The following is a 24,404-nucleotide window of genomic DNA, read 5'->3' as shown; positions in this document are numbered from 1 at the left end:
AGCAGATCGCACGGTCTCAAAGCCCCAGCTCTCCCACTTAATAGGGAAGTCCTGGCTGAGCATTTAAGCTCTCAGAGGCCATTTCTCTACCAGCAGGGTGGAGTTACTGGGAGCCATGCTACCTGCCCCAAAAGCCTGTTTCAACAGCGAAATCCAGGAAGGCAGTGTGTGGGCTGTAGGACACAGACTCCAGATAAGGTGTCTGTGATGTGCAGCAGTCACTCTGCTCAGAACTGAAGAGACACGGCCCTGGCCTGCCCTCGCGGGCCTGCTGTCTAGGGGGGAGGCTGGTTCTAAATCAGATAATCCCATTAATAAGTGTAGAATTACAAATCATGCTGAGTGCTGAAGCAATAATGCACGGTGGTCTGAGAATGTAACAAGGGTCCCAGGCCCGACCTTGTCTGGAGGGGAGTAAAGAAAGGCTTCTCTGAGGAAGCGATGTTTGAGCTGACAGCTAGCTAGACAAAAAGTAGGTTACAGCACACTAAAATCCCACAAGAGTAGGGAAGTATATAAACCAAATTGTTAACAGAGAACTCAAGTTAAATGACACCATTAGTAAGGAACAGGCCAAATCAAGGTAGGGGACATTTATCAGAACAAATGACCTGGTTTCTCCAAAAATCAAGGTCATGGGGAAAAATGCTTTTAAGGGAGGGGGGTGCAGGGAAGGGAGGCTATCAGACAATTAAAAACTTAAAGAGTAATTTAAAAAAAATTTTTAAGTTTATTTATTTATTTTGAGAGAGAGAGAGAGCAAGCAAGGGAGGGGCAGAGAGAGAGAGAGAGAGAGAGAGAGAATATCCCAAGAAGACTCTGCACTGTTAGTACAGAGCCTGATATAGGACTCAAACCCATGAACCATGAGATCATGACCTGAACCAAAACCAGGAGCTGAATGCTCAACCAACTGAGCCACCCAGGCACCCCTTAAAGAGTAATTTTTAAGAAATGTAATACATGGACCTTATCAGGATGATGATTTGAATAAACCAACTATAAAAGCCATTTTTGAGACAAGTGGGGAAGCTTAATATGGACTGGGCAATAATAGATATTAATGAATTGTTAATTTTGTTAGGTGTGATAGTGGCATAGTTGTTACATTTAATTTTCAATGTTTATTTTTGAGAGAGAGAGAGAGAGCGCGCGAGAGAGAGGGCTCGAGTCAGGGAGGGGCAAAGAGAGAAGGAGACACAGAATCCAAAGCAGGTTCCAGGCTCTGAGCTGTCAGCACTGAGACTGATGCAGGGCTTGAACCCACAACCCGTGAGATCATGACCTCAGCCAAAGTTGGACACTTAACCGACTGAGCCACCAAGGCATCCCCAAAGTTGTTACTTTAAAAAAAAAAGCCTGTTAGCAGATATTTATATGTAAAATCACATGTTGTCTGGGGAACAGATGAAACAGGTACTAAGCTAAGTGGAAAGTACATGGGGATTCATTTTACTATTCTCCCTACTTTTGTGTATCTTTAAAAATTTCTATCATAAAAGTTAAGAAAAAAACAGAGGTACACTCCAAAGAATTAGACATGCTCTGAGCTGTCTGGGATTTTTGCAATGATCAGAAAAATCAACTGTCATCAAGCACAAAGCTGTCTTCCACAATGTCACATCTAATGACTCCACAAATTTTAGTGTGTTAGACCAACCACAGTGAAACCAATTCCCTTCTGATGGGCATTTAGGTTCTTTCCAACTTTTCCATACAGCAATTGAATCTAGTTCCTGATGCTTCTCTTCTAATGACCATCCCTTCCCATTCTTGTTCCCTCAACCCACCCACCCACCCAAGTCACTGGATGATCATTTCTGGAATAAGTAGCTCGTGGTACCAGTGTGGATGTCTCTATCATAAAGGATGTCCAGGCTCTGGCACTACCTGCTCCAGTGACCTCTAAGGGAGCCAATGCCTCTGGACAATTCAAATTTGGCCTCAGAAGGAGTCAGTTCTCAAGTAAGTGCCACTTGGAGGTAGGAGGCAGCACACACTGAGGGGGCTAAGAGGGAGCACTAGGAGTTTTCTGGCCAGGGCGGAAGGCACTTCAACAGCCCTTACCCAGCCCAAGATGGGTCCCAGGCTGGTTCCCTGCTGCAGATGGGGCCCCTCAGGTCTGGGAAGGTATCAGAGTTCCCTCCTTATTCTCCTCCAGTGCTTTTCCCACTCTGGGTTCCCATTCCTTTCAAACACAGCCAGGAGACACCATTTTGACCTAACCAAATGGCATTGATTTTTTTCAAAACAGTAATACCTAGGTTTAGCAAAGCTGCTGGGAAGCAGGCACTCTCCCACACCACTGGTGGAAGTGCAAACAGGTGCAACCTTTCAGGAATTAACCGGTGATATGCAAAGTTCTCAAAATTATACCCTGTGACCAACAATTTCATTTTAGGAATTTATTCCCATGACCATACTCACAGACAGACTTGGATCAGTACCGCAGTGCTATTTATTTATTTATTTATTTATTTATTAAAAAAATTTTTTTAAACATTCATTTATTTTTGAGAGAGAGAGACAGACACACAGAGCATGAGCAGGGGAGTGGCAGAGAGAGAGGAAGACACAGAATCCAAAGCAGGCTCCAGGCTCTGAGCTGTCAGCACAGAGCCCGACGTGGGGCTCAAACTCACAAACCATGAGATCATGACCTGAGCCAAAGTCGGATACTTAACCAACTGAGCCACCCAGGCACCCCCCACAGCGCTATTGAAAATCAAATGGTACATGAGAGGGGCTCCTGGGAAGCTCAGTCAGTTGAGCGTCTGACTTCTGCTCAGGTCATGATGTCACAGTTTGTGAGTTCAAGCCCCGTGTCCAGCTCTGTGCCAACAGCTCAGAGCCAGGAGTCTGCTTCAGATGCTGTGTCTCCCTCTATCTCTCTGCCCCTCCCCCACTCGCGCTTTCTCTCTCTCAAAAATAAATAAATATGAAAAAATTTTTAAAAAATCAAATGGTACACGAGAAATGCCTCAAAGGACAAGGGAGAAATGGATGAAAGAGCTGTGTTGTATAAATAAACAAATGGAATATTACTTAGCAAGAAAAAGGAATAAACTCCTAATAGCTATAACATGGATGCATCTCAAACATATTACGCTACGGAGAAAAAGGCAGACAGAAAAGAGTACGTATGTATAACTCTATGTATATCAAACTCTAGGAAAGACAAATACAATCCAGAGAGACAAACAGTAGATGGCTTGCCTAGGGCTGGGAGCAGGATGGAGTGAGTGACTGAGAAGGGGCACAGAGGAGCTTTCCAGGTCAATGGCAATGTTGTACATCTTTTCTTCTTAAGATTCTGTTTTTAAGTTTATTGGGGCAACTGGGTGGCTTGGTCGGTTAAGTGACTCTTGATTTCGGCTCAGGTCATGATCTCATGGTTCGTGGGTTCAAGCCCCACATCAGGCTCTGTGTTGCTGGTATGGAGCCTGCTTAGGGTTCTCTCTCTCTCCTCTCTCTCTGGCCCTCCCCTGCTTGTGCATGTGCTCGCTCGCTCTCTCTCCCTCTCAAAATAAGTAAATAAACGTAAAAAAAAAAAAAAATTTTTTTTTTTTTACGTTTATTTGTTTATTTAAGCATTCTCTCTATATCCAACGGGGGGGGGGGGGGGGGGGGGGCTCGAACTGATGACCCAGAGGTCAAGAGCCACGTGCTCCACCAACTGAGCCAGCTAGGTGCTCTGGCAATGTTCTGTATCTTAGTTACATGAATGCACACATTTATCAAAACTCACTATACACTGTAAACTGCACACTTAAGATCTGTACATTGTACCATAGGTATAGCTATCTGGGTGGCTCAGTCAGTTGAGTGTCCAGCTTCGGGTCAGGTCATGGTCTTACGGTCTGTGAGTTCGAGCCTCGCATGGGGCTCTGTGCTGACAGCTCAGAGCCTGGAGCCTGCTCCCGATTCTGTGTCTCCTCTCTCTGCCCCTTCCCAGCTTGCACGCGGTCTCTCAAAAATAAATAAACATTAAAAAATTTTAAAAAAAGATCTGTACATTGTACTCTAGATTATAACTCAGTTTTAGGAAATGAATAAGCATTCCACCTAAATATCCAACAAGAAGATGAGCCAATCAAATCCTGGTGTATCCACACAGGAAAACGTGATGCATGATACTGTAGAAAAGTAGTTAATGATGTAGAAAGCTATTTGGTATATACAGTGAAGGAAAAAATTAAGTTATAGAACCATAATATATATTTAGATAGAAAATGACCAAAAAGAAATAGTCCGTCCATTCATTCAATAAAAACGTATTGAGTATCTACTATATACCTTCATAATTACCATGAACAGAAAAGCCAAAAAAAAAAAAAAAAATCCCTTCTGGTCACAGAGCTTCTGTTCATTGGTTTCACAGAAAATATTTAAATTATTAAAATATACACATTAAAAAATCAAATGGTACAGCACAGTATAAAGTACACTACTTGTGTTCGAACACACAAACATACACCATATTTGTGTTTGTTTACACATGGAACAACTTTGGAAGGATGCACAAGAAGCTGGAATTGGTGGCACCTTTGAGAGAAAAACTCACAGAATGAGACAGGGTGAAGAAAGCCTATTTACTACCTACCCTTTCATATAGTTGGATTTTTTTTTACCATGTTCTCATATTACCTATTCTAAATAAGCACAATTGCCTGTTTCTAATTTTTTTTTTTTTTTTTTTTTTTTTTTTTTTGCTGGTGTCCAATAGCCAGGATTTCGGTGAAGAATGATACAGAAATGCATGAAATGAACAGAGTGTTTTGAGGCAAGGTATTTTCCATTTTTACTAAAAAAAAAAAAAAGCAAAAACAAAATAAAACTGTATCATGATAACATGCACACAAAGGAACAGAAGAACCTAAACCAAAATATCAACAGAAATGACTTCCAAATGGTGAGACTAACTTTCTTTGCTTGTATTTATTTTTGCAGTTTCCTAAGCAAACAAGCAAAACAAAAACGAAAACAAAAAATCAAAAACAACCCACCCCAGTCTGTGTGTGTGTTTAATAACTTTTAAAAAAACAAAAAGAGAGAAAACAGCAGACCCAGTGTCACCTCTTTCTGCCAGGTGCTCAGATACTCCAGACAATCGTTGGCTGTACTCCCTTTACCCAAGGGGCAGTGTGGTTTAGAAAGACAAAGAAGAAGTCAAGGGCAAGGGCACAGGGCCAGCTCAAGGCCTTAAATGTCCTCTCCTTACTTAGCATACGCTTCCCCAGCCAACCAGGGTGCCTGCCAACCCCCTTCTCCACCTCAAAATCAAGGCCCCAAAGGCCCATACCCATGTATTTTCTCCTGGGACACCTGGGAGGCAGGTGGGGCAGGGATCACACTATCCTGAGGCGCAGATGAAAGGAAGCCTGCAAGATAACTTGCATCTTCCACAGAAAAGGTACACAGAGACCAAGTCTCAGGTGAGCACTGTGGGCACACTGAGCACTTCTGTTGTCTAAGACCAGAGGGGCTCATGAGAAAACACCCAGTTCTGATTCACCTTTGTCCCCAAGCTTCCTGTAGAACACAAGTAGGGATACTGGAGTCTGGGTGTCTTAAAGCTGGATGCCACCATGAATGACATCTCATCCAGCCCCCCAACCTCATTTCTCACTCCATCTTCTGTCTTCTGCATACAACCCCAGGGGTAGCCCAGATCACCCTTACAAGTGGGACTGTAGCAAACCCCTCCTTATACTAAAAGCCTCACCCTTCCCTCCAGAAAGGGGCCCTGAGGGCCAGCTGCTTAGGGTCTCCCTTGAAGACCACAACCATAAGGCAGCCTTGTCAGTAGGCAAGGGCTTCTCAAAACCAGCCATTTGGGGTCTGAGAGGCTTGAATGACACATTTCTGGAACTGAGCTGGGCAGACACGTTCTGTCACCAGTGTCTAGAACATTTTCTTATTGATAGATCTGGTTTTATCTCATGATTTGGGAAGAACTGTCCCTTGAGTGTGCAGAAACCCAAAAGGAGGGCAAGAGAATAGAAAAGCCAATTATGGGGTGACCTAGTCAAATTGTGGAGCATGGGCTTGGGTCAACATTTTTTATAAAGAGTCAAATGCTCAACCGTGCAGTGGAGAAATTTGAGGAATTTAGGGAGAAGAGCGAGGAGGAAAAATATTGATGTTGGAAGTGCAAAATAAAAGGATGTGAAAGCTTTAGAAGCCATTAGAAAACAATGTGGCTTTAATCCAGGGGTGGCAGACCGAGCTGGGGTGAGATTCTGTCGTGTCCAGCTGTCAGAGTTCAGGCAAGAGAAGACGGCCCGGAGGGGTCCGTACTCTGCTCTGGCAGGTCAGAACACCATCATGTCCACCCCAGGGAGAGGCAACAGCAAAGGCCAAATCACTTCAAGGTGAGAAGCACCATACACAAGTGAGGTGCCAGAGCCAAATAAGGAAGGCCCTGGCCTGGCAATCAGCCCTTCCAATGCCCAAAGCAAGGCCAGAGCCCATGGCTGCTGGCTTCTCAGGGTGGCTTAAAGAAAATCCAACTTACAGAGTCATTGTAACACCGCCTAAAGCCAGAGCCTACAATGCCACGGATGGAAGAGCCTTGACTCCCCTGCCTTGTATTTCCAATCTTTGTTAAAATGGACGTTTTTGCAAATGAATCTACGGTCAAGCTCTGATACAATGATCTATTCGCTCTCAACAGAGTTACTCATACCCTCTGAGTCTTGTAGTTTCCCATCTGTAAAACAGGGTCAATCCCAGCACTAGGGCAGATATGAGAAGTGAGATAATACATGGAGGACATGCTTGGCACACTGCCGGCATCAGGAAGTGCTCAATAAACAGTAGCCGCTAACATTATCGTCGCTAAATGTCACTTTTGTTGGTGGTGTTTAGGAAGATCTTTGTATAAATTCAATCACAAATCAGTAAAAATGTCCTTGATCAGTCTACCGGTTCACGAAATGTGGTCTCACACAGCTCAAGCTCTCTAAGTGTGGAAGGAAGCAAGCTTCAGGAAGCAGCTGATTGCTCTGTAGATCTGGAGCAGGGCAAGGAGACCCCCAAGGTGCCACATGACCCCAATCCTAGGAGGAGGTGAACAGGATGAAGGAGGGAACCTCTAGCATGCAGGCTCCCAGGAGCCCCGGAAGATAAAGCTACCAGGTCAAAACAAGTAGGGCTTGTCGACATGGTTTTGAGAGGGTGGGATCTTAAATTTTAAACTTATTTTAAAGCTAATTTTAAACTTAAGGTAGATTCACCTTTTGGGGGGGAGAGGGGAAGGAAGCTCTCAGCTTTAATCTGAATATTCATGAGGGCATATACCTGGTCACCAGAAAACATCACCAACAGTCTCACTGTCCCCACTGGCGACAGTGATCATCTGTGATCATGTTCTCCTTCCCTCATGTTCAATGAAGAAGTTCAAGGGCACAGGTGTTACAAGTAAGAAACCTGATTCCCCTGTACTGGCTGGCAGCCCTTCACCCCAACAGAAAGTAGCTGGAGAAAGGGGTTCCAGGTTTGCTCTAGAAGAAGCAATGGGGCAGGAAAGATGATGAAGGGAGCAATTTAAGTCTGAGCATGGGATAAAGGTGGCCTGAGAGGGAGACACTTCTCTAGAGCGATCTGGATGGAAGGAGGGTTCCATGGCTGCTTAGATTTTGCCGAGGGCACCTAGCTTCTGGGTCCCAGGTACGTGACTTTTGGCAAACTGAGGCCTCTCCCAGCCTCAACCCCATCACCATCCAATGGCCCAAAGGGATAATGATCCTTGTCTTAATCAGGACTACCTGTCACACTTGTGAAGCGTTCACAAGGTGGTCACAAACCCCAAGCCTTACTCTGCATACACGCTATGTGAAAGGGACTATCAGTTTCACATTCAGCTTCCACTCAGCAATCGGTAAGTGTGAGGGCACAATTCCTGTCATGTACCTACCACAGTTCTTAGGTCCTCTCATCACTCCTAACATTCCTATCAAATTCACCCCCCAGGCTACAGAAAAGGAAACTAAAGAAGATTCATTCTTTTCACCACTCCACTCAGATCAGGGAGGCTCCATTCTAGACACGGACACCTGGCACTGAACAAGACAGGCACAGGACTATTCTTGCAGAGCGTACATTCTAGTGTAGGGGAAAAGGTAATAAACAGGCAATAATTCCAGATGCTGGTAAATACTATAAAGGAAACAAAATAGGATGCTTTGATAGACACAGAGGAATAGTATTAGAGAAAGGCAGACTTCAAATAGAGGGAACAGCCAGTGCAAAGGCCCTGAGACACAAAATGAGCTTGACTTATTAAAGGAAGAGAAAGGAGGCCAATGTGGGGAGGCCAATGTAGGAGACAAGAGATGAGAGCAGGTGGGGCCCAACTATTTCAGATATTACAGGTACAGGTAAGAACTGGGAATTTTACTGAGAGCAATGGGATGACAGCGGAGGTCTTTAAGCAGGGAACTGACACGATCTAAGTTCTGGTGGTGGTGGGAAGAACGGACAGTGGAAGCCAGGTTCAAAGAAGTTTAGAGAGGTCATACAAGCAGCTCGGGGTTTCACCGCCATAACTAGTGTGCATCTGACACCACAGTTCCTTTCCACAGTGTCACATTTTACACACTATAGTGTAATGCTATTCTGGAATGGCACATCTGACAAAGTGGGGCTTCCACTAGCTCGGTGATCAAGACTTGCTTCCTGCATCAGTCAACTGAGCATAACCACGCCCGGGTCGATGATGACAGTTCAACGGCACACACACAAACACACTTTGTGTTTATCTGGAAACATTTGACAAACAACAGTGTGTACTGTGTGCCAGACACTCACAAAATTGTTCTACAGTGTTAGAAATGTAGTACTAGAATAGATGTTGACTAAAAAATTACTCTGGGAAAAATGAAAGGCCAGCCCTCATTCCTTAAGAAAGAAATTCCTTAAGAAAGGTGAGGCTGGTATGGCTGCTGGGTTCCCCTTAGCTCTCGCTTTTCTCTGCAAACTCTCCATAAAACCAAATTGTCTCAAGAAGCATCTGGGACGTCTGGGTGGCTCAGTCGATTAAGCGTCCAACTCTTGGTTTCGGCTCAGGTCATGATCTTAAGGTTTGTAAGTTTGAGCACCGCTTCAGGCTGTCATCCGCTGTCAGTACAGAGCCCGCTTTGGATCCTCTGTCCCCCTCTCTCTCTGCCCCTCCCCTGCTCACATACACGCTCTCTCAAAAAATAAACATTAAAAAAGAAAAAGCATCTGCTTCTTTGAACAGAGAGTGGAAATAAAGGAGGAAAATAGTTAATATGGGGGGGGGGGGCATTTACATTATAAACCAAAGTAACCTGGGATTGCCCTGATAAGACCAGCTTCAAGGTCGCAGAGGACCCTAGGCATCAATCCCTGAGTTTTCCATTTCTATCCTGTAAAGCCTCGACAAAGCTCTTCTCCCTCTGAGGCAGGCAGCCCAACAGGAAACTAAGAGCGATATGGCTTGGGTGAGGCACAATTAATGGGGGACCGCCTGCCCCTGCTCCTCTGAGTGGCTGGAGGGGTGTTCAGAACACTCATATAAAAGACTGGGGATTCTCAGGTGACTGAGCTGGTTGAGTTTATACTGCTTTCAGAAATCCTTCCTGCTAGAAAGGGACAAATTATACCAGTCATTGCTCGCAAGCTATGAGGAGAACTGATAACCACTCAAGCCTATGATCAACAAGGAAACCCAATTTCCATGGCAGTTCTTACTAGTTCATTTAGCCACTACCTCCAGAAAAGGACCAGGACTATACTGCCTGGCCTACCAACCCACTATCTCTGCCTTCTAACACTTTAAGACCTAGATTTCTTCTCCAGATGCTCAGAATGTGTGGCACCTTGGCCATTCTGCTCCAGGGAGAAGACCAAAAAAGCTACAGCCTGGGTAACCAACACAAGACAGAGATAGACTAACAGGTACAGGCAAAAGAAAAAAATATTAATTTGGCTGGAAGACAGCCAGTCCCTAATGAGGGGGCAAAAAAAACAACAACCCTGAATATCTGGTGACTTTGTAAGGAGAACTCCACAGACACTGGATGCAAATGCACTACCTGTCTGTGTAGGGACCCAGGTACCCCACTAGGAAGACCTCTCCTTCCCTATATTGGGTTGAATTGTATCCACCCCCTTCCCACCAAATTCATGTCCACCTAGGAAACAGGGTCTTTTCAGATGTAATCAGTTAAATTAAAATACTGTATTAAAGGAGACCTTATTCCAATGACTGGTGTCCTTATAAGGAGAAAAAACAAACATAGAACGCTGTGTGACAACCAGCTCAGAGTTTGGAACGAGGCATCTACAAGCCAAGAAAGGCCAAGGATCAGAATGACTCTGCCAACACTTTGATTTTGGACTTGTAGCCTCCAGAATTGTGAGAGAACACATTCCTATTGTTTTAAGTCCTCTCCTCAAGGCAACCCTAAAGAACCAATATACTCCTCTATTTCACACCTGTTTCCCAAACCACCCTTCTCAGTCTCAGCCCAAATGCAGAAGGCAAGACACACAGGCCCTTGCCTCAGTGGCCATCAGCACTTCCTTTGAGGTGAGGGGAGGGCAGGGATCCCATTTCAGCAGCCCCCAGAGGCAAACTGGCAGGGGAGTGTTTGTTTTCTCCTCACAGGCTCCCAGTTTTGTTGCCCATCATTTAGACTGTTTTTTCTTAAAGTTTACTCAGTTCCATCCTAGAGATTTGTGGGGTTTTGTTTTTGTTTTTGTTTTTGAGGGAGACATAACTTCTATATACCTTACACTTTCGCTTACCTAACATTTCTTTCTACTGAGTCACAACTTTTACTATCTTAAAAGGAACTGTTAGGTCATTACAATCAATGGGAAATCAGCATCATTTATCCTATGCAGAACTTGCTGGATTTTCATTTTTTAAATTTCACATTAAAATGAATACACAATAATTGTTTCTTTTAAAGGTACCACTTAAAATAATCTCTTGTGGCAATATTATGGGAAATATAGCTTTAAGGACTACAGTCGCGATCTCTTGAGTTCCTAACCAGTAAACCAGTTAAAGCTCTCCAATCTCCAGTTTCTCCCCCACAATTTTCCGGGAGAAGGCTAAGGGCAGGAAGAAAGCAAGGCCATCAGGAGATCCAGTACCTACAAGGGACGACCGGAGGACATCGAATGGAGACCCAAAGGCACTTTAAATACCCAGCCACACAACCGCGGCAGGGAGGAACTGACCTTCTCGCGCAGGGTGCAGTGGACGTCTGAGGCGACGCGCCCTTCCCACCACGGCTCATCCATCATCGGGTATGCAGCACAGAGATCCGACGCTACCGGGCTCTCAGGGCGCACCCTGCGTGGACACGGGCAACTTGAGCAGCTGCAGCACGCCTCCCCGGCTCGGACCCGCGGCATCCCTATTCTCGCTCGTCCCCGGCCAGGGCCCGAATGGGCGCCCCTTCCTACCCCGCTGAGAGGAGCCGGTGGTCGCCTCCGGTCCCAGCCAAGGGTGCGGTGCCCCCTTGCCCTCTGCTCTAGGGAGCCGGGGCCACCTGGAACTCTGCAACAACTTGCAGAATTTTTATCTTCCTTTTTGCAAAAGTTGCGCAGAAAGTTGCCGACTCCGCTAGCTCACCCAAGGCTGGAGCTCCGGCAGCGGCCACCGGCTCGCCGTCCCCAACTCCTCCCCCGCCGCCCAGCCTTTGTCCTGCTCCCACATCCTGCCCTCGAGCCGGGGCGAAACTCACGCATCCCTCTTCGGGCGTGGGGGGCTGCGGGTGCCAGGCCCCTCTCAGGGCCAAGCCGGCGGTGCCCTCGGTTGTCTGCACGCGGCTGGGCGCGCGCGCGCGGGGCGCCCCACGCTCTCGACGTTCGCCTCCGCAGCCCCGCTCGCCCTCGTCGCCGCCGCGCCCCTGCTTGCGCTCGGGTCCCGCCGCGGCTCGCAGCCTCCCGGCCGCCGGGGGCCTCCCTCCCTCGCTGGGGGAATTGGGGGCCGGGCCACGCGCATGCGCCGGCGGCCCGCACCCCGTGGGGCGGGGGGCTGGGAATTGGAGTCTTTCTTTCGCCGGCGCTGGCTCCGCTTCCTGCCCGCCCGCCTCCCCCGCTTGGGTGGAAAGCTTCCTCTCACCTTCGCGGAGGCTCTGGGTGGCCTCCTGGGCTCCTCGCCGGCTTCCGCGGGGAGCTCAGGGACCGCAGCGCCACCTGCGCGCACCACGCGTGAAGAGCGCGGGCAGGATGCCCCCAGAAAGTTCTGTCTCCCGCGTGCGCTGCTGTGGCCAATTTTACGTCGGTTCCACCTGTTTTTTCTTTCTTAATTCTTCTTCTTTTTTTTTAAAACTCGTCTCGAGATGGGGAGGTAGATTTCTAAACGGACAATTCCCACGAACGCTCCAGAAAAGCCGCTCTTGGTTACCCACGAGTCCTGAATTCAAAAGGAGGCTCAGTGAATCAACTGGTATTTATCGTGTTCCTGCAGAGTGTAGATCTGCGTCTTGGAGTGGTGGAAAACCAACGGTACCGTGGATGGAAAGCATTGTCTTTTTAATTTAGCTGATTGTTTTCGGAAAGGCACTCCCTTTAATCAGCTGATCTATTGGCACCACAGTGGGCTGTCCTCTTGGCTGATGGTTTTTTTGTGATACTTTTTGAGATTCGCAGACTTGTTTCAAACCCACCTACAAACTGGATAATTTTTGCCAAGTTCCTCACGTGTTCTAAGACGGGGAACCCTCTTGTGTAAAATGGGAATAAAAATTGCACCAGCCTGTTAAAGATACTGTATTATTAAAGAAGATAATTCGTGTGAAGTGATAATTGCCATGTCAGGTATAAAAAGAACACTCAATAAATAGCCACCACTAAAGCGCCTTTAGTTTCTGACTGGTTTCCTGAAAGCACATACCCACCCGGAAAAAAATTTTAAAGTCAGCTTTGACAAGCTTCAACTGGAGCTTAAAGAACAATTTTAATGTAAAATATATATAGTGTATAATACGTATATTATACAGTATATATACTCTTGTAAAAGTGTGAAATACCTAGGAATAAAGTTACTGAGAAATAAAGGCTTTTAATGAAGACATTATAAAAGTTGAAACATAATAAGAAAGTCTTGAAGAAATAGAAGGTGAAAATACCAACTTTACCCAAATTTAGTCCTTTAATAAAATTCTAATGATTGTAGGTAGATGAGGCTGGAAAAGATAACATGTAACACTTTCTGTAACATTCAAATGGAAGAATATCCATGAGAAAATCTAAGAATTTTAAATTTTAAAAATGGAGGAGATAGACCTATATTACCAAATCTTAAAACATATTGCTAACCTGGGGTGCCTGGCTGGCTCAGTCGGAAGACCATGCAACTCTTGATCTTGGGTTCATGAGTTCGAGCCCCACGTCGAGTGTAAAGATTAATTTAAAAAAAAAAACAATAAAACATAAATTTAAAAAAACATATTGCTAAGGTATAATTATAATAGTGTGGTGTCAATACAAGAGTGGATTGATAACCATCAGTGGAATAGCTGAAGTCTAGAAACGTATACAACATACTTAAAACCCAATCTTAGGATAAATGTGGCATTTCACTTTTGTGTGGAAAAGGATAAATTCTTCAATAAATTAGGCTGAGGAAATTAGTTAATTTGGGGGTAAAAGTAAAACTAGAGATTTATTTCAATCATCATTCAAATTAATATAAGAACCTGTCAAATGACAAAACTAAAATAGTGATGCCTGGGTGACTCAGTCAGTTGAGCGTCTGACTTCAGCTCAGGTCATGATCTCACTGTTCCTGAGTCTGAGCCCCCACATTGGACTTAACCACTTCAGATCCTCTGTCTGCCCCACCCTCTCTGCCCTTCCCCCACTCATGCATGCATGTTCTCTCAAAAATGAATAAACATTTATAATAAATGAATAAACATATATATACATGTACTATATAATATATATATACATATATATTATATACATACATACCTGCCAAATGACAAACCAAAACAATTTAGTAACAAGTCTGATGTCCTTTATTCAAGGGAACACAGTCCATGGATTGGGAGAGTGCAGTGTCTCACCAGCAGTGGAGACCTCTTCCAGAGGGATTTTGGGCAAGAACAAGTTTTATAGAATGTTACAAGAGGTAATGCAGAAGCAAGGCATGACTCATTAAGAGGTTAGAGATTTCCTTATAAGGCTAGCAGGTCCTATTTCCTAAGGTAAGGTAAACTAGCTAAAGCTAACTTGGAGATGTGTGATTGGTGTATATTAGGTTTCCTTGCCAGGTGTTTCCAGAAAAGTGCAGAATGACTTAGGTTTAGATTTGTGATGTGGCACAGACTACTAGGGTGGCCTCTGTTTTAGGGGTCCCTATCTATAAATTAGCTTTATCAAGCCCAAAGAACTACAAACAACAACAAAATACAAGACAATTAAGAGAAAATATAGGTGCATTATTTCAGAAGAGAAAGCCCAGATATAAAGCACAGGAAGAAAGCCAAGGATGAGTATATATATTCGAGTAAATATGCAAGAGTTAGTTAGATATATCAGATGTCACAAAAAAGGCAAATGACAGATTGGAGAAAATGTTTTTAACAAATGTGACAAAAGGTAGATCTTACTATCTGAACCTCTCATAAATGATTACCACATGAAACATATCAAAATTCAGAATTTCATGTATGCCATGAAAGAAGGAATTCAAAAGGATTAGTATCATTTTTAAAATGTTCATACTGGGGCGCCTGGGTGGCTCAGATGGTTAAGCATCCCACTTCGGCTCAGGTCAAGATCTCGCAGTTTACAGGTTCAAGACCTGTGTTGGGCTCTGTGCTGACAGCTCAGAGCCTGGAGCCTGCTTCGGATTCTGTGTCTCCTCTCTCTGCCCCTCCCCCACTTGTGCTCTATCTCTCTCTCTCTCAAAATAAATAAATAAATGTGAAAGAAAAATTTTTAATGTTCATACTCCCTACAAACACATTAAAAATTTTTTTAGAAACTTTGTGATACATCTTTGTTGAGGATTTTTAAAAACACAGCAGGCAAAAATTAAAAAATAAAATAAAATAAAATAAAATAGGGGCACCTGGGTGGCTCAGTTGGTTGAGCATCCAACTTTGGCTCAGGTCATAATCTCACAGTTTGTGGGTTCGAGCCCCACGTCGGGCTCTGTGCCGACAGCTCAGAGCCTGGAGCCTGCTTCAGATTCTGTGTCTTCCTCCCTCGGCACCTCCCCCACTTGTGCTCTGTCTCTGTCTCTCAAAAATAAATAAACATGAAAAAATTAAAAAAAAAAAATACAGCAGGCGAGGGGTGCCTGGGTAGCTCAGTAGGTAAAGCATCTGACTCTTGATTTGGGTTCAGGTCATGATCTCATGGTTTGTGGAATCGGGCCCCAAGTCAAGCTCTGTGCTGACCGTGTAGAACCTGCTTGGGATTCTCTCCCTCTCCCTCTCTCTCTCTGTTCCTCCCCCACTCATGCTCTTTCTCAAAATAAATAAAAATTAAAAAAATCTATACATAACATGCAAGTGCTTGCTTTGGCAGCACATATACTAAAATAGGAACAATGCAGAGAAGATTATCGTGGCCCTGTGTAAAGATGACACGTAAAAATATAACATGCAAGGTTGACAAATATATGTTTGGGACAAATATATGTTTGGTGTTGTTGGGAATATAATCCTATCTTACTAAAAGATGGTCTTACTAAAATTTTTTAATATATCATTTGATCTAATTATTCCACTTCTGAAATTTCATTTTATTTTATTTTTTAATTAAAAAAATTTTTTTAACATTTATTTATTTTTGAGAGACAGAGCACGAGTGGGGGAGGGACAGAGAGAGAGGGAGACACAGAATCTGAAGCAGGTTCCAGGCTCTGAGCTGTCAGCAGAGGCCAACGTGGGGCCTGAACCCACGAACTGTGAGATCAAGACCTGAGCCAAAGTCGATGCTTAACCAGCTGAGCCACCCAGGCTCCCCTTTAATTATTTTTAAGTTTATTTATTTATTTTGAGAGAGAGACAGAGCGTGAGCGGGGAGGGGCAGAGAGAGAGGGAGACAGAGAACCCCTAGCAGGCTCCGAGCTGTCAGCACAGAGCCTAAAGTGGGGTTCGAACTCATGAACTGTGAGATAATGACCAAGAGTCAGATGCTCAACTGACTGAGCCACTCAGGCACCCTTCTGGAAATTTATTTAAAAAAAAAAAAAAAGCAGATGAGTGTAAAGATTTCTTTACAGGTGGTTTTATCACAATGCTTTTTTACTGTAGTGAACTATTAGAACAGGTACTGGTTAAATAATAAATCATGATTAGAACAGGACTGGTTAAACACACATGCAAAAGAAACTGAAGAATATTTATAAAAGTATTAACTATGCAAAATCAGTGGTAGGATTATGGAAAATTTTATTTTACTTTTTATTCTAAGATATCTGTATTTCTAAGTTTTCTACAAGAAACATGCATTACTCTTATAATCAGAAAAAAAGTAAATGTTATTAAAATAGAATCACATGATAAAATTACTAGAGTGGCCTTCCATTGAATAACAACTCACAGGGGTGCCTGGGTGACTCAGTCAGTTAAGCATCCGACTTCGGCTCAGATCATGACCTTGCTTGCAGTTCGTGAGTTTGAGCCCTGCGTCAGGCTCTGTGCTGACAGCTCAGAGCCTGGAGCCTGCTTCAGATTCTCTGCCTCCATCTCTCTCTGTTCCTCCTCTGCTCTCACTCTGTCACTCTCTCTGTCTCAAAAATAAATAAGGTTTACAAAAAAAATGACTCTCAGTATTGTTTTGCTTTTTGTTGTTGCTGTTCTTTATTTTTTTAAGTTTACTTGTTTATTTATTTTGAGGGGGGGAGGAACAGAGAGAGGGAGGGAGAGAGAATTCCAAGCAAACTCCACACTGTTAGACACCCCAATGTGGGGTTGGATCTCAAGAAAAGTGAGATCATGACCTGAGCCAAAAGCAAGAATTGAACACTCAACCGACTGAGCCACCCAGGTGTCCCTGTTCTTTATTTTTCATAGCAGTATTATAATATTTCTATGCAGGGTACACGAAGGGCCTTTATTATTCACTAATTTGGAGTCTCTCTTTTCCTAAACTTCAGCTCTCAGTTGTTAGCAGTTCTTTTTTTTGTAATTAATTTATTTATTTGAGAGAGAGAGAGAGAGAGAGAGCATACATGCATGCATGTGCAGGAGGGCAGAGAGAGAGGGAGAGAGAGGATCTCCAGCAAGTTCCACATTGTCAGTGCAGAGCCTGACGAAGGACTCAAACCGTGAGGTCGTGACCTGAGCCAAAATCAAGATCAGACACTTAACTGACTGAACCACCCAGGCACCCCTCAGTTATCAGGAGTTCTGACAAGTGAGAGAGAGAGGGAGGCAGAAAGTTGGCTTTTCGCCAGGAGTGATTTTCAAAAGATTGTAAAAACCATTCATAGTCTGCAGTCCTTTGTGTATCATTTCAAAGACTCTTGTTTTCCTAGTATCTCTGAAGAATAAAAATACATTGCACTGATGGTTTTGGTGGTGCATCGCTGTCCGCAGGTAGAAATGATGTCAGTGCCCTTAGCCTCTTCTGGGGCCAGGAGGGGAACCGTGCAACTGAGTTCCCTTTCCCACCCCCTACACCCCACCCATGCCAAGAAGTATTCATTTGTTCACTCCTTCATTCATTCATTCAAAACCAAACTTTTATCAAGTGCTTACTATGAACCACTGAACCCCCTCCTACCCCGAATTTCTGAAGCTCACAGGCTGGAAACCAAAGATTAGGGCAAGAGCATCCTATCTACTGATAACTGGCCCATATATAAAATAAGGGCAAAAAAACTTCTCTGACCTTTCCAATCTTCCTCAGAGGACAAATCAATCTAATATCATCACATGCTCAGTTTAACCTCCCTTTCTCTCTCTCTTTTTGTTTTCATATGATACAAGGTGTCATTTTACAAATATATACTATGGTGAAATGTATGTGTTCTCCCCCTGGTCCCAGGCCTCATTCTCCTCCCCAAGTATAACCGGTGCCTTATGTTTCCTTCCAGAAGTGATCTGTACATTTAATAACATAGACATTTATACCTTTTTCCTCTCACATGGGTGGTAGCATATGGTATACATCCCTCTGCACCTTGTTATTTCCTTTTGGTTTCATGGCCGTGGCTGTGGAGCTGCACAGTTATCCCATGTCCCAGGGAATGGATCCACCGTGAGATATGTAGCTGGTCTTCTTCTGCTGGACATTTAGGTTGTTTCCAACCTTTGCTGCCATAAATACCCTGCCCTGCAGTGGCGGAGGAGTCAGTGATGTAAATTTTTCAAGCACTCTGTTTTTCATGAGGTATATACTTTGAGTGGTGTTTCCATTGGGTTTTAATGGTTTGCATTGCTTCATTTAGGACCCAAATCATGAAGGCTGGCTCTGTTTATGGGAACAGAAGGAAGCCATCTGGGCCATAAACCTTGAGACATAAGCTTTGTTTACCACTTTGGTCTTTAACCAGAAACCAAGCCAACGCCTTCAAACTGTTTCTAGCTGGGTGCTCTACATAGTCAGAAGGACGTTGGCCAAATCCTTCATGATCCTTAACTAGAAATTCTTGAGATACAACTCTACAGATTAGGTCTCAGAAGCAGGCAGGAAGAATAAAAAGGCAGCATTTCGCAAACAGAACTCAAAACCTAGGACATTTGTAAAGCTGGCCCATATCACTGTTTTTAATTAAAAAAGAAAGGTAGGAGATCAAAAAGTAAAAAATAGATCTCCCTCTCAATGGAGGTCCGTTCATGGGTGTGTGATCTATGCAGTTGCACAGGCCTGTGATCAGAATGGCCTTGTGCTTGGTTTAACGCTCTACCATCACCACTTGAAATGCTTAAGAATTTTATCTTTGAAGCTGTGTTTGTAAATGAAGTCTGAGGAGACAGCGGAACATGCGCATGAGCCAGCAAGACTGTCTGCTGTTCCTTGCCGCCCTTCGCATCTGATGTTATCCATGTCCCAGGCGCACAGAATTCCAGTGGACCTAAGAGCCATGGGAGTTCCTGGAGACAACCCCGAGGGGCCATGCTTTTCTCTTGAACTAGAACTTGGTTTGAACACAGAAAGAAGGTATATCCATTTCCTAGGGCTGCTGTAACAAAGTGCACAAACTGGGTGGCTTAAAACAACAAATTTATTCTCTCTAGTTCTAGAGACAAGAAGTGTGAAATCAAGGTGTCTGCATGGCCAAGCTCCCTCTGAGACACTGGGTAGAATCCTTTCTTCTTCCTTGCCTCTTCCTAGCTTCTGGAGGTGGCCATCGATCCGTGGTGTCCCTTGCCCTGTAGCTGCATAACTGCACTCTCAGCCTCCACCTTCACAGTTTTCTTGAAAGGACACTGGTCAGTGATACAGGATCGAGGGCCCACCCGACTCCAGTATGGTCTCATCTTAACTACATCTGGAATGACCCTATTTCCAAATAAGGGCACATTCTGTCATATTGGGTGTTGGAGGGTCACGATTCAACCTATAACAGAAGGCAATGGCATTTTAAGAAACATGAATGACTAAGGATCCCTCTCAAATCCTTACTGGTGTTGCTTCCTTATATTAGGCAACCACATTTCTTGACACCAAAGAAAAGGAAGGGATGGGGCAACCCATTGTCCTTTTCCTTTCTGCCCTTCCTTACTCATCAACAAGCCAAAGGTAGAGTATTGATAAGATGTGCATGTATCAAGAAGTTCATTGCAGCATTACTCACAACAGCCAAGACACGGAAACAACCTGAGTGTTTTCGGATGGATGAATGGATAAAGAAATTGTAATAATATGGGGGCGCCTGGGTGGCTCAGCTGGTTAAGTGTCTGACTATTGATTTTGGCTGAGGTCATGATCTCATGGTTAGTGAGTTCAAGTCCTGCATCGGGCTCTGTCCTGATAGGGCAGAGCCTGAATGAGATCCTGTCTTCCCTGGATCTCTGCCCCTCCCCCACTTGCTCTCTATCTCTCTCTCTCAAAATAAATAAAAATAAACTTTAAAAAATGTTTAAAAAGAAAGAAATCATAGTGTGTGAATACATACACACGCTGGAATATTATTGAGGCTTAAAAAAGGAGATCCTGCTGTATGCAACAACATGGATAAACTTGGAGGGCATTATGCAAAGCAAAATAAGCCAGTTACAGAAGGACAAATAAAGACATGGTATCATTTATGTGTGGAATCTAAAAAAATCCAATTCAGAGAAGCAGAGAGTAGAACAGGGTCAGGGAGGTGGGGAAAATGGGAAGATGTTGGTCAAAGGGTACAAAGTTGCAGTTAGGTGGGATGGATAAATTCTAGAGCTCTAAAGTACTGCTCTGTGATTATAGTCAGTAGTACTATAGTGTGTACTAAAACTTTGGGAAGAGTATAGATCTCAGGTGCTGTCACCACTAAAAAAACAAAAAAGGTAACTCTGCGAGGAGATGAATATGTTAAGTAGTTTGACTACTGTCTTCGTATCACGGTATATGTAAATATTAAAACATCATGTTGTGCACCTGAAATATATACAATTTTTATTAAAACATGAAAACAAAACAACAACAACAAAAAACAAAGAACAGAAACAAACAAAAAGAAGTGAAATAAAGGGCTGCCTCAGTGGCTCAGTCGGTTGAGCGCCCAACTCTTGGTTTCGGCTCAGGCTCGTGGGTTCTCACAGTTCGTGGGTTTGAGCCCCACATCTGGCTCTGTGCTGGCAGTGCAGAGCCTGCTTGGGATTCTCCCTCTCTCTCTGCCCCTCCACTGCTTGCACTGTCTCTGTCTCTCTCAAAATAAATAATTAAAAAAAAAACCTTAAAAAAAAAAGAAAAAGAAGTGAAGTAAGAGCAGTTAACTACCTGCGGCATTTCTACTGTTAGTGTATGAACTAAATACATATCCACATAGGAACCATGAAACGTGAATTGTATAATTTCAGGGATCCTACATATGAGTTAATACTCTTATTATTCCATTGAAAAGTGACACTGCAGGGCACTTGGGTGGCTCAGTCAGTTAGTTAAGTGTCCTACTTTTGATCTTGACTCGGGTCGTGATCTCAGGGTCTGTGAGATCAAGTCCTGAGTTGGGGGTCTGTGCTGACAGCACGGACACTGCTTGGGATTCTCTCTCCCTCTCTCTCTCTCCTTCCCCTGCTTGCACCTGTGCTCTCTCTCTCTCAAAATAAATAAACTTAAAAAAAAATGTTTAAGGGGAGCCTGGGTGGCTCAGTCAGTTAAGCATCCGACTTGGTTCAGGTCGTGATCTCATGATTTGTGAGTTCAAACCCCACATCTGGTGAGCTCTAGCCCCACTTTGGGCTCCACACTGCAGAGCCTGGTTGGGGTTCTTTCTCTCTCCCTCTCTCTCACTCTTTCTCTCTGCCCCTCATGGAATTCTCTATCCCTCCCTATCTCTCTGCCCCTTGCTCACTCGTGCCCTCTTTCTCTCAAAAAAAAAAAAAAATGTGTTTTAAAAAAAGAAAAGTGACATCGCACAATATAAAGATGAACAGTAAAACTCATGTTAATATTTAAAATATTTATTTATTTAGAAAATTAAATAGCAGCTCAGAAAACCCATGACAAGTTGAGAGATGGACGAAGAAAAGAAAAGCCTTTATATTTTACCGCTTTTAACAGCACATTTCTCTGCTTTTTGAACAGGGGACCCCCCATTTTCATTTTGCATGGGGCCCTGCAAATTGTATAGCTGGCCCAGTTCCCACCTCTGTCCCCTCTGAAGTCGAACTCAGAGGAAACCTACTGCTATGGTCTGAATGTTTGTGTCTCCCTCAAATTCGTACATTGAAACCCTAACACCCAACAGTGATGGCATCAGGAGGTGAGGGGTTTTGGGGGTGATTAGGTCATGTTGGTGGAGCCCCCATGAGTGGGATTTGTGCTTTATGAGAGAGACCCAAGGGAGATCCCTAGCCCCTTCCACTGTGTGAAGACACAGCGAGAAGGAGTTGGCCGTGACCCAGGAAGAGGGCCCCCAACAGAACGTGACCACGTTGATGCCATCTTTATGTTTGGGTTCCCAGCCTCCAGAACTTGTGAGAAATATATTCCTGTTGCTTATCAGTGGCTCAGTCTGTGGTATTTTGTTATAGCACCCCAAATGGACTAAGACACCCATTTATGTTTCCTCCCCGAGATATTCTGTGCCATATCACTCTTAATCTGAACTCACCCCTCTCCCTCCACGGGCAACACGTGGGGGAAAGTTTTCCCTCTTTCTCCCCAACATTACTATTTACCCTCACACAGTGTGGGCTACTTGAGGACAGCAAGCACAGTGCCTGATTTCAAGGAGGTGCTCAATACAGGTTTGCTGATTTAATTTATAAATGAGGGGCGTATGGATAGCAGCACGAACAGGGCCTGAAGGAATCACCTGACTCAGGCTTCATTTGGTAAGGAGTTACTGTCCCCATTTTTCATACGAGACCGAGAGAGCTGTGTGACCGTGGACATGTATGCTCTTTGAGCCTTACTGTTCCTATTAGTAAAAAGGAGGAACTATTCTTTCCCTAAAACTGCTGTGACGTGGGGCGCCTGGTGGCTCAGTCGGTTAAGAGTTCGACTCTTGGTTTTGGCTCAGGTCATGTTCTCACGGTTCGAGATCCAGCCCCGTGTTGTGCTTTGCGCTCACAGCTTGGAGCCTGCTTGGGATTCATTCTCTCTCCCTCTCGCTCTCTGCCCCTCCCCCACTGTCTCTCTCTCAAAATAAATAATATAAACTTAAAAAAAAGATGTTGTGACTGAAAAGAAGAAACATTCGGGGAAGTACAAACTACTCGCTAATGTTTCCCCTTCAGAATAACAACCAACAGGCTAGAACCTTCCTAGAATAACAACCAACAGGCTAGAACATTCCTAGGGTGTTGCTCTTTAGAGCCTGAAGCAAGCACTGTGTAAACTCACTGTGGGGACTTGGCGAGCAGCCTTCTTTCCGTGGGCCTCAGTTTCTTCTATCAAAGGAGGAGATGGAATGAAATCGTGGGGGGCGCACAGACCCAGGGACATAATGAGATCCAGAAGACAACGTTTAAGCGAGACAAGCTTGCTGAGGTGAAGAAAAGCCTCACAGCTCTCCTGGTCTACACCCCACACCCAGCTCCAGTCCCACCCCCACTTTGAAAGAGATAGGGATAGGGAAGTATTTCTCTCTTTGAGGGTCAAAGGCCCAGGTGCCAGGGAGGTACAGGGGAGCAGGATAGAGTGGTAGGCCAGCTGTGAAGCAACAGCCTGTGGCACATCCAGAACAAGAAGCCCTTTCAACACCCTCTGATGGTCCCAGCTTCAGAATTTGGGCCTATTATTGCTAGATTGTTAGATTTTTCAAAAGAAGGAAGAAACTGAGATATTGCTTAATTTTAAAACACTGGCTTAAAAAAAAAAATGCCCCGTGGCCACACCCAGCATCAGCCCTAGTTTGTGGACTCTGGGATAGGTGCGTGGTAAGGAGCCTCCCAGACTGACTAGGAGTCTGTGGGGAACAATGGAGCAAGACCCTAAGAACAAGCCAGTCTCCAGGAGGAAATAAAAGCAGCCATTGACTTCAAAGCCCCTGAGCCTGCCAGACCCCCCTCCTCCGACAGACAATGAACAGGAAGGAAACTGAGACCGGGACAGTAAAAAGCAGCCAGACAAGCTTGTTGGGGCCTGCAGGTGGGGCCTTCAAGATGGGAAGGTCCTGACTGCCAGCAGCGGGATGCCAGCAGGTCACCTTCTGTGAGGTGCTCCTGAAGCTTCCAGGTGTGCAGAGACCTGAGCTGAAGGGCCAAGAATTAGGGTAGCAGCCGCCGTCTGGGGGCCCTGAGGCTAGAGGGTGGGAGAGGGGGCTGGGCAATCTTCTATTTAGAAATGTTTTTGATCACACAAGTATCACTCTCCTCCTAAGCGTGATTAAAATATAATTAAGATCCTGGGGCACCTGGGTGGCTCAGTCTGTTGAGCGTCCGACTTTGGCTCAGGTCATGATCTCCCAGTCTGTGAGTTCCAGCCCTGCATTGGGCTCTGTGCTGATGGCTCAGAGCCTGGAGCCTGCTTCTGATTCTGTGTCTCCCTCTCTCTCTGCCCCTTCCCTGCTCATGCTCTGTCTCCCTCTGTCTCAAAAATAAATAAAAACATTAAGAAAAAAAAAATTAAAAAAAAAAAAAGATCCTGAACAATGCCACCCTCCTACCAGAACCAGGCAGCCATGTGATATCAACGTAGTGGCATTCTTCATGTGGTGGGGGGCACATAGACAATGGGGGTCAAGGAAAACCAGATCAGAGGCTCCAGGTAGCAGTGCTGGAGGAGGTAAGAAGGGGCCAGATTCTGAGCATATTTCGAAGTTAAGGCTACTAGGAGGCCCTGCTAAGGGACCAGATGTGGGA

The 24,404-nt window shown here is 44.6% G+C and overlaps 1 protein-coding gene and 1 non-coding gene across 9 annotated transcripts in view; one reads left to right on the top strand and one right to left on the bottom strand.

Annotated features, from left to right (window-relative positions):
* Positions 1 to 12,572, bottom strand: part of CCNJL (cyclin J like) — an 82,776-nt gene extending 70,204 nt beyond the window's left edge. For 6 of the 8 annotated variants that reach the window (XR_006205130.1, XR_006205129.1, XR_006205128.1 and 3 more), the window contains exons 1-2: positions 11,727 to 11,813; positions 11,218 to 11,332 (exon numbers count right to left, since the gene is read on the bottom strand). Coding sequence is in view for 3 of the 8 variants with exons in the window: in XM_042947859.1 (XP_042803793.1) it covers positions 11,218 to 11,283 (66 nt within the window). In the remaining 5 variants the exon portion in view is untranslated. Of the gene's footprint in view, positions 1 to 11,217; positions 11,341 to 11,726; positions 11,814 to 12,106 lie in introns of those variants that run through there. The other 2 variants (XM_042947888.1, XM_042947879.1) reach the window with 2 other exon arrangements.
* A 2,940-nt stretch (positions 12,573 to 15,512) lies between these two features.
* LOC122202714 lies at positions 15,513 to 15,624 on the top strand. Its single transcript, XR_006194834.1, has one exon. It is a non-coding gene; the product is annotated as a U6 spliceosomal RNA (small nuclear RNA).
* Positions 15,625 to 24,404: the final 8,780 nt, after the last annotated feature.

The sequence above is a fragment of the Panthera leo genome, chromosome A1 (genome assembly GCF_018350215.1).
Source record: "Panthera leo isolate Ple1 chromosome A1, P.leo_Ple1_pat1.1, whole genome shotgun sequence".
Lineage (NCBI taxonomy): Eukaryota > Metazoa > Chordata > Mammalia > Carnivora > Felidae > Panthera > Panthera leo.
Note: the sequence above shows the minus strand (reverse complement) of the source record. Positions and strands in the feature narration are given on the sequence as shown.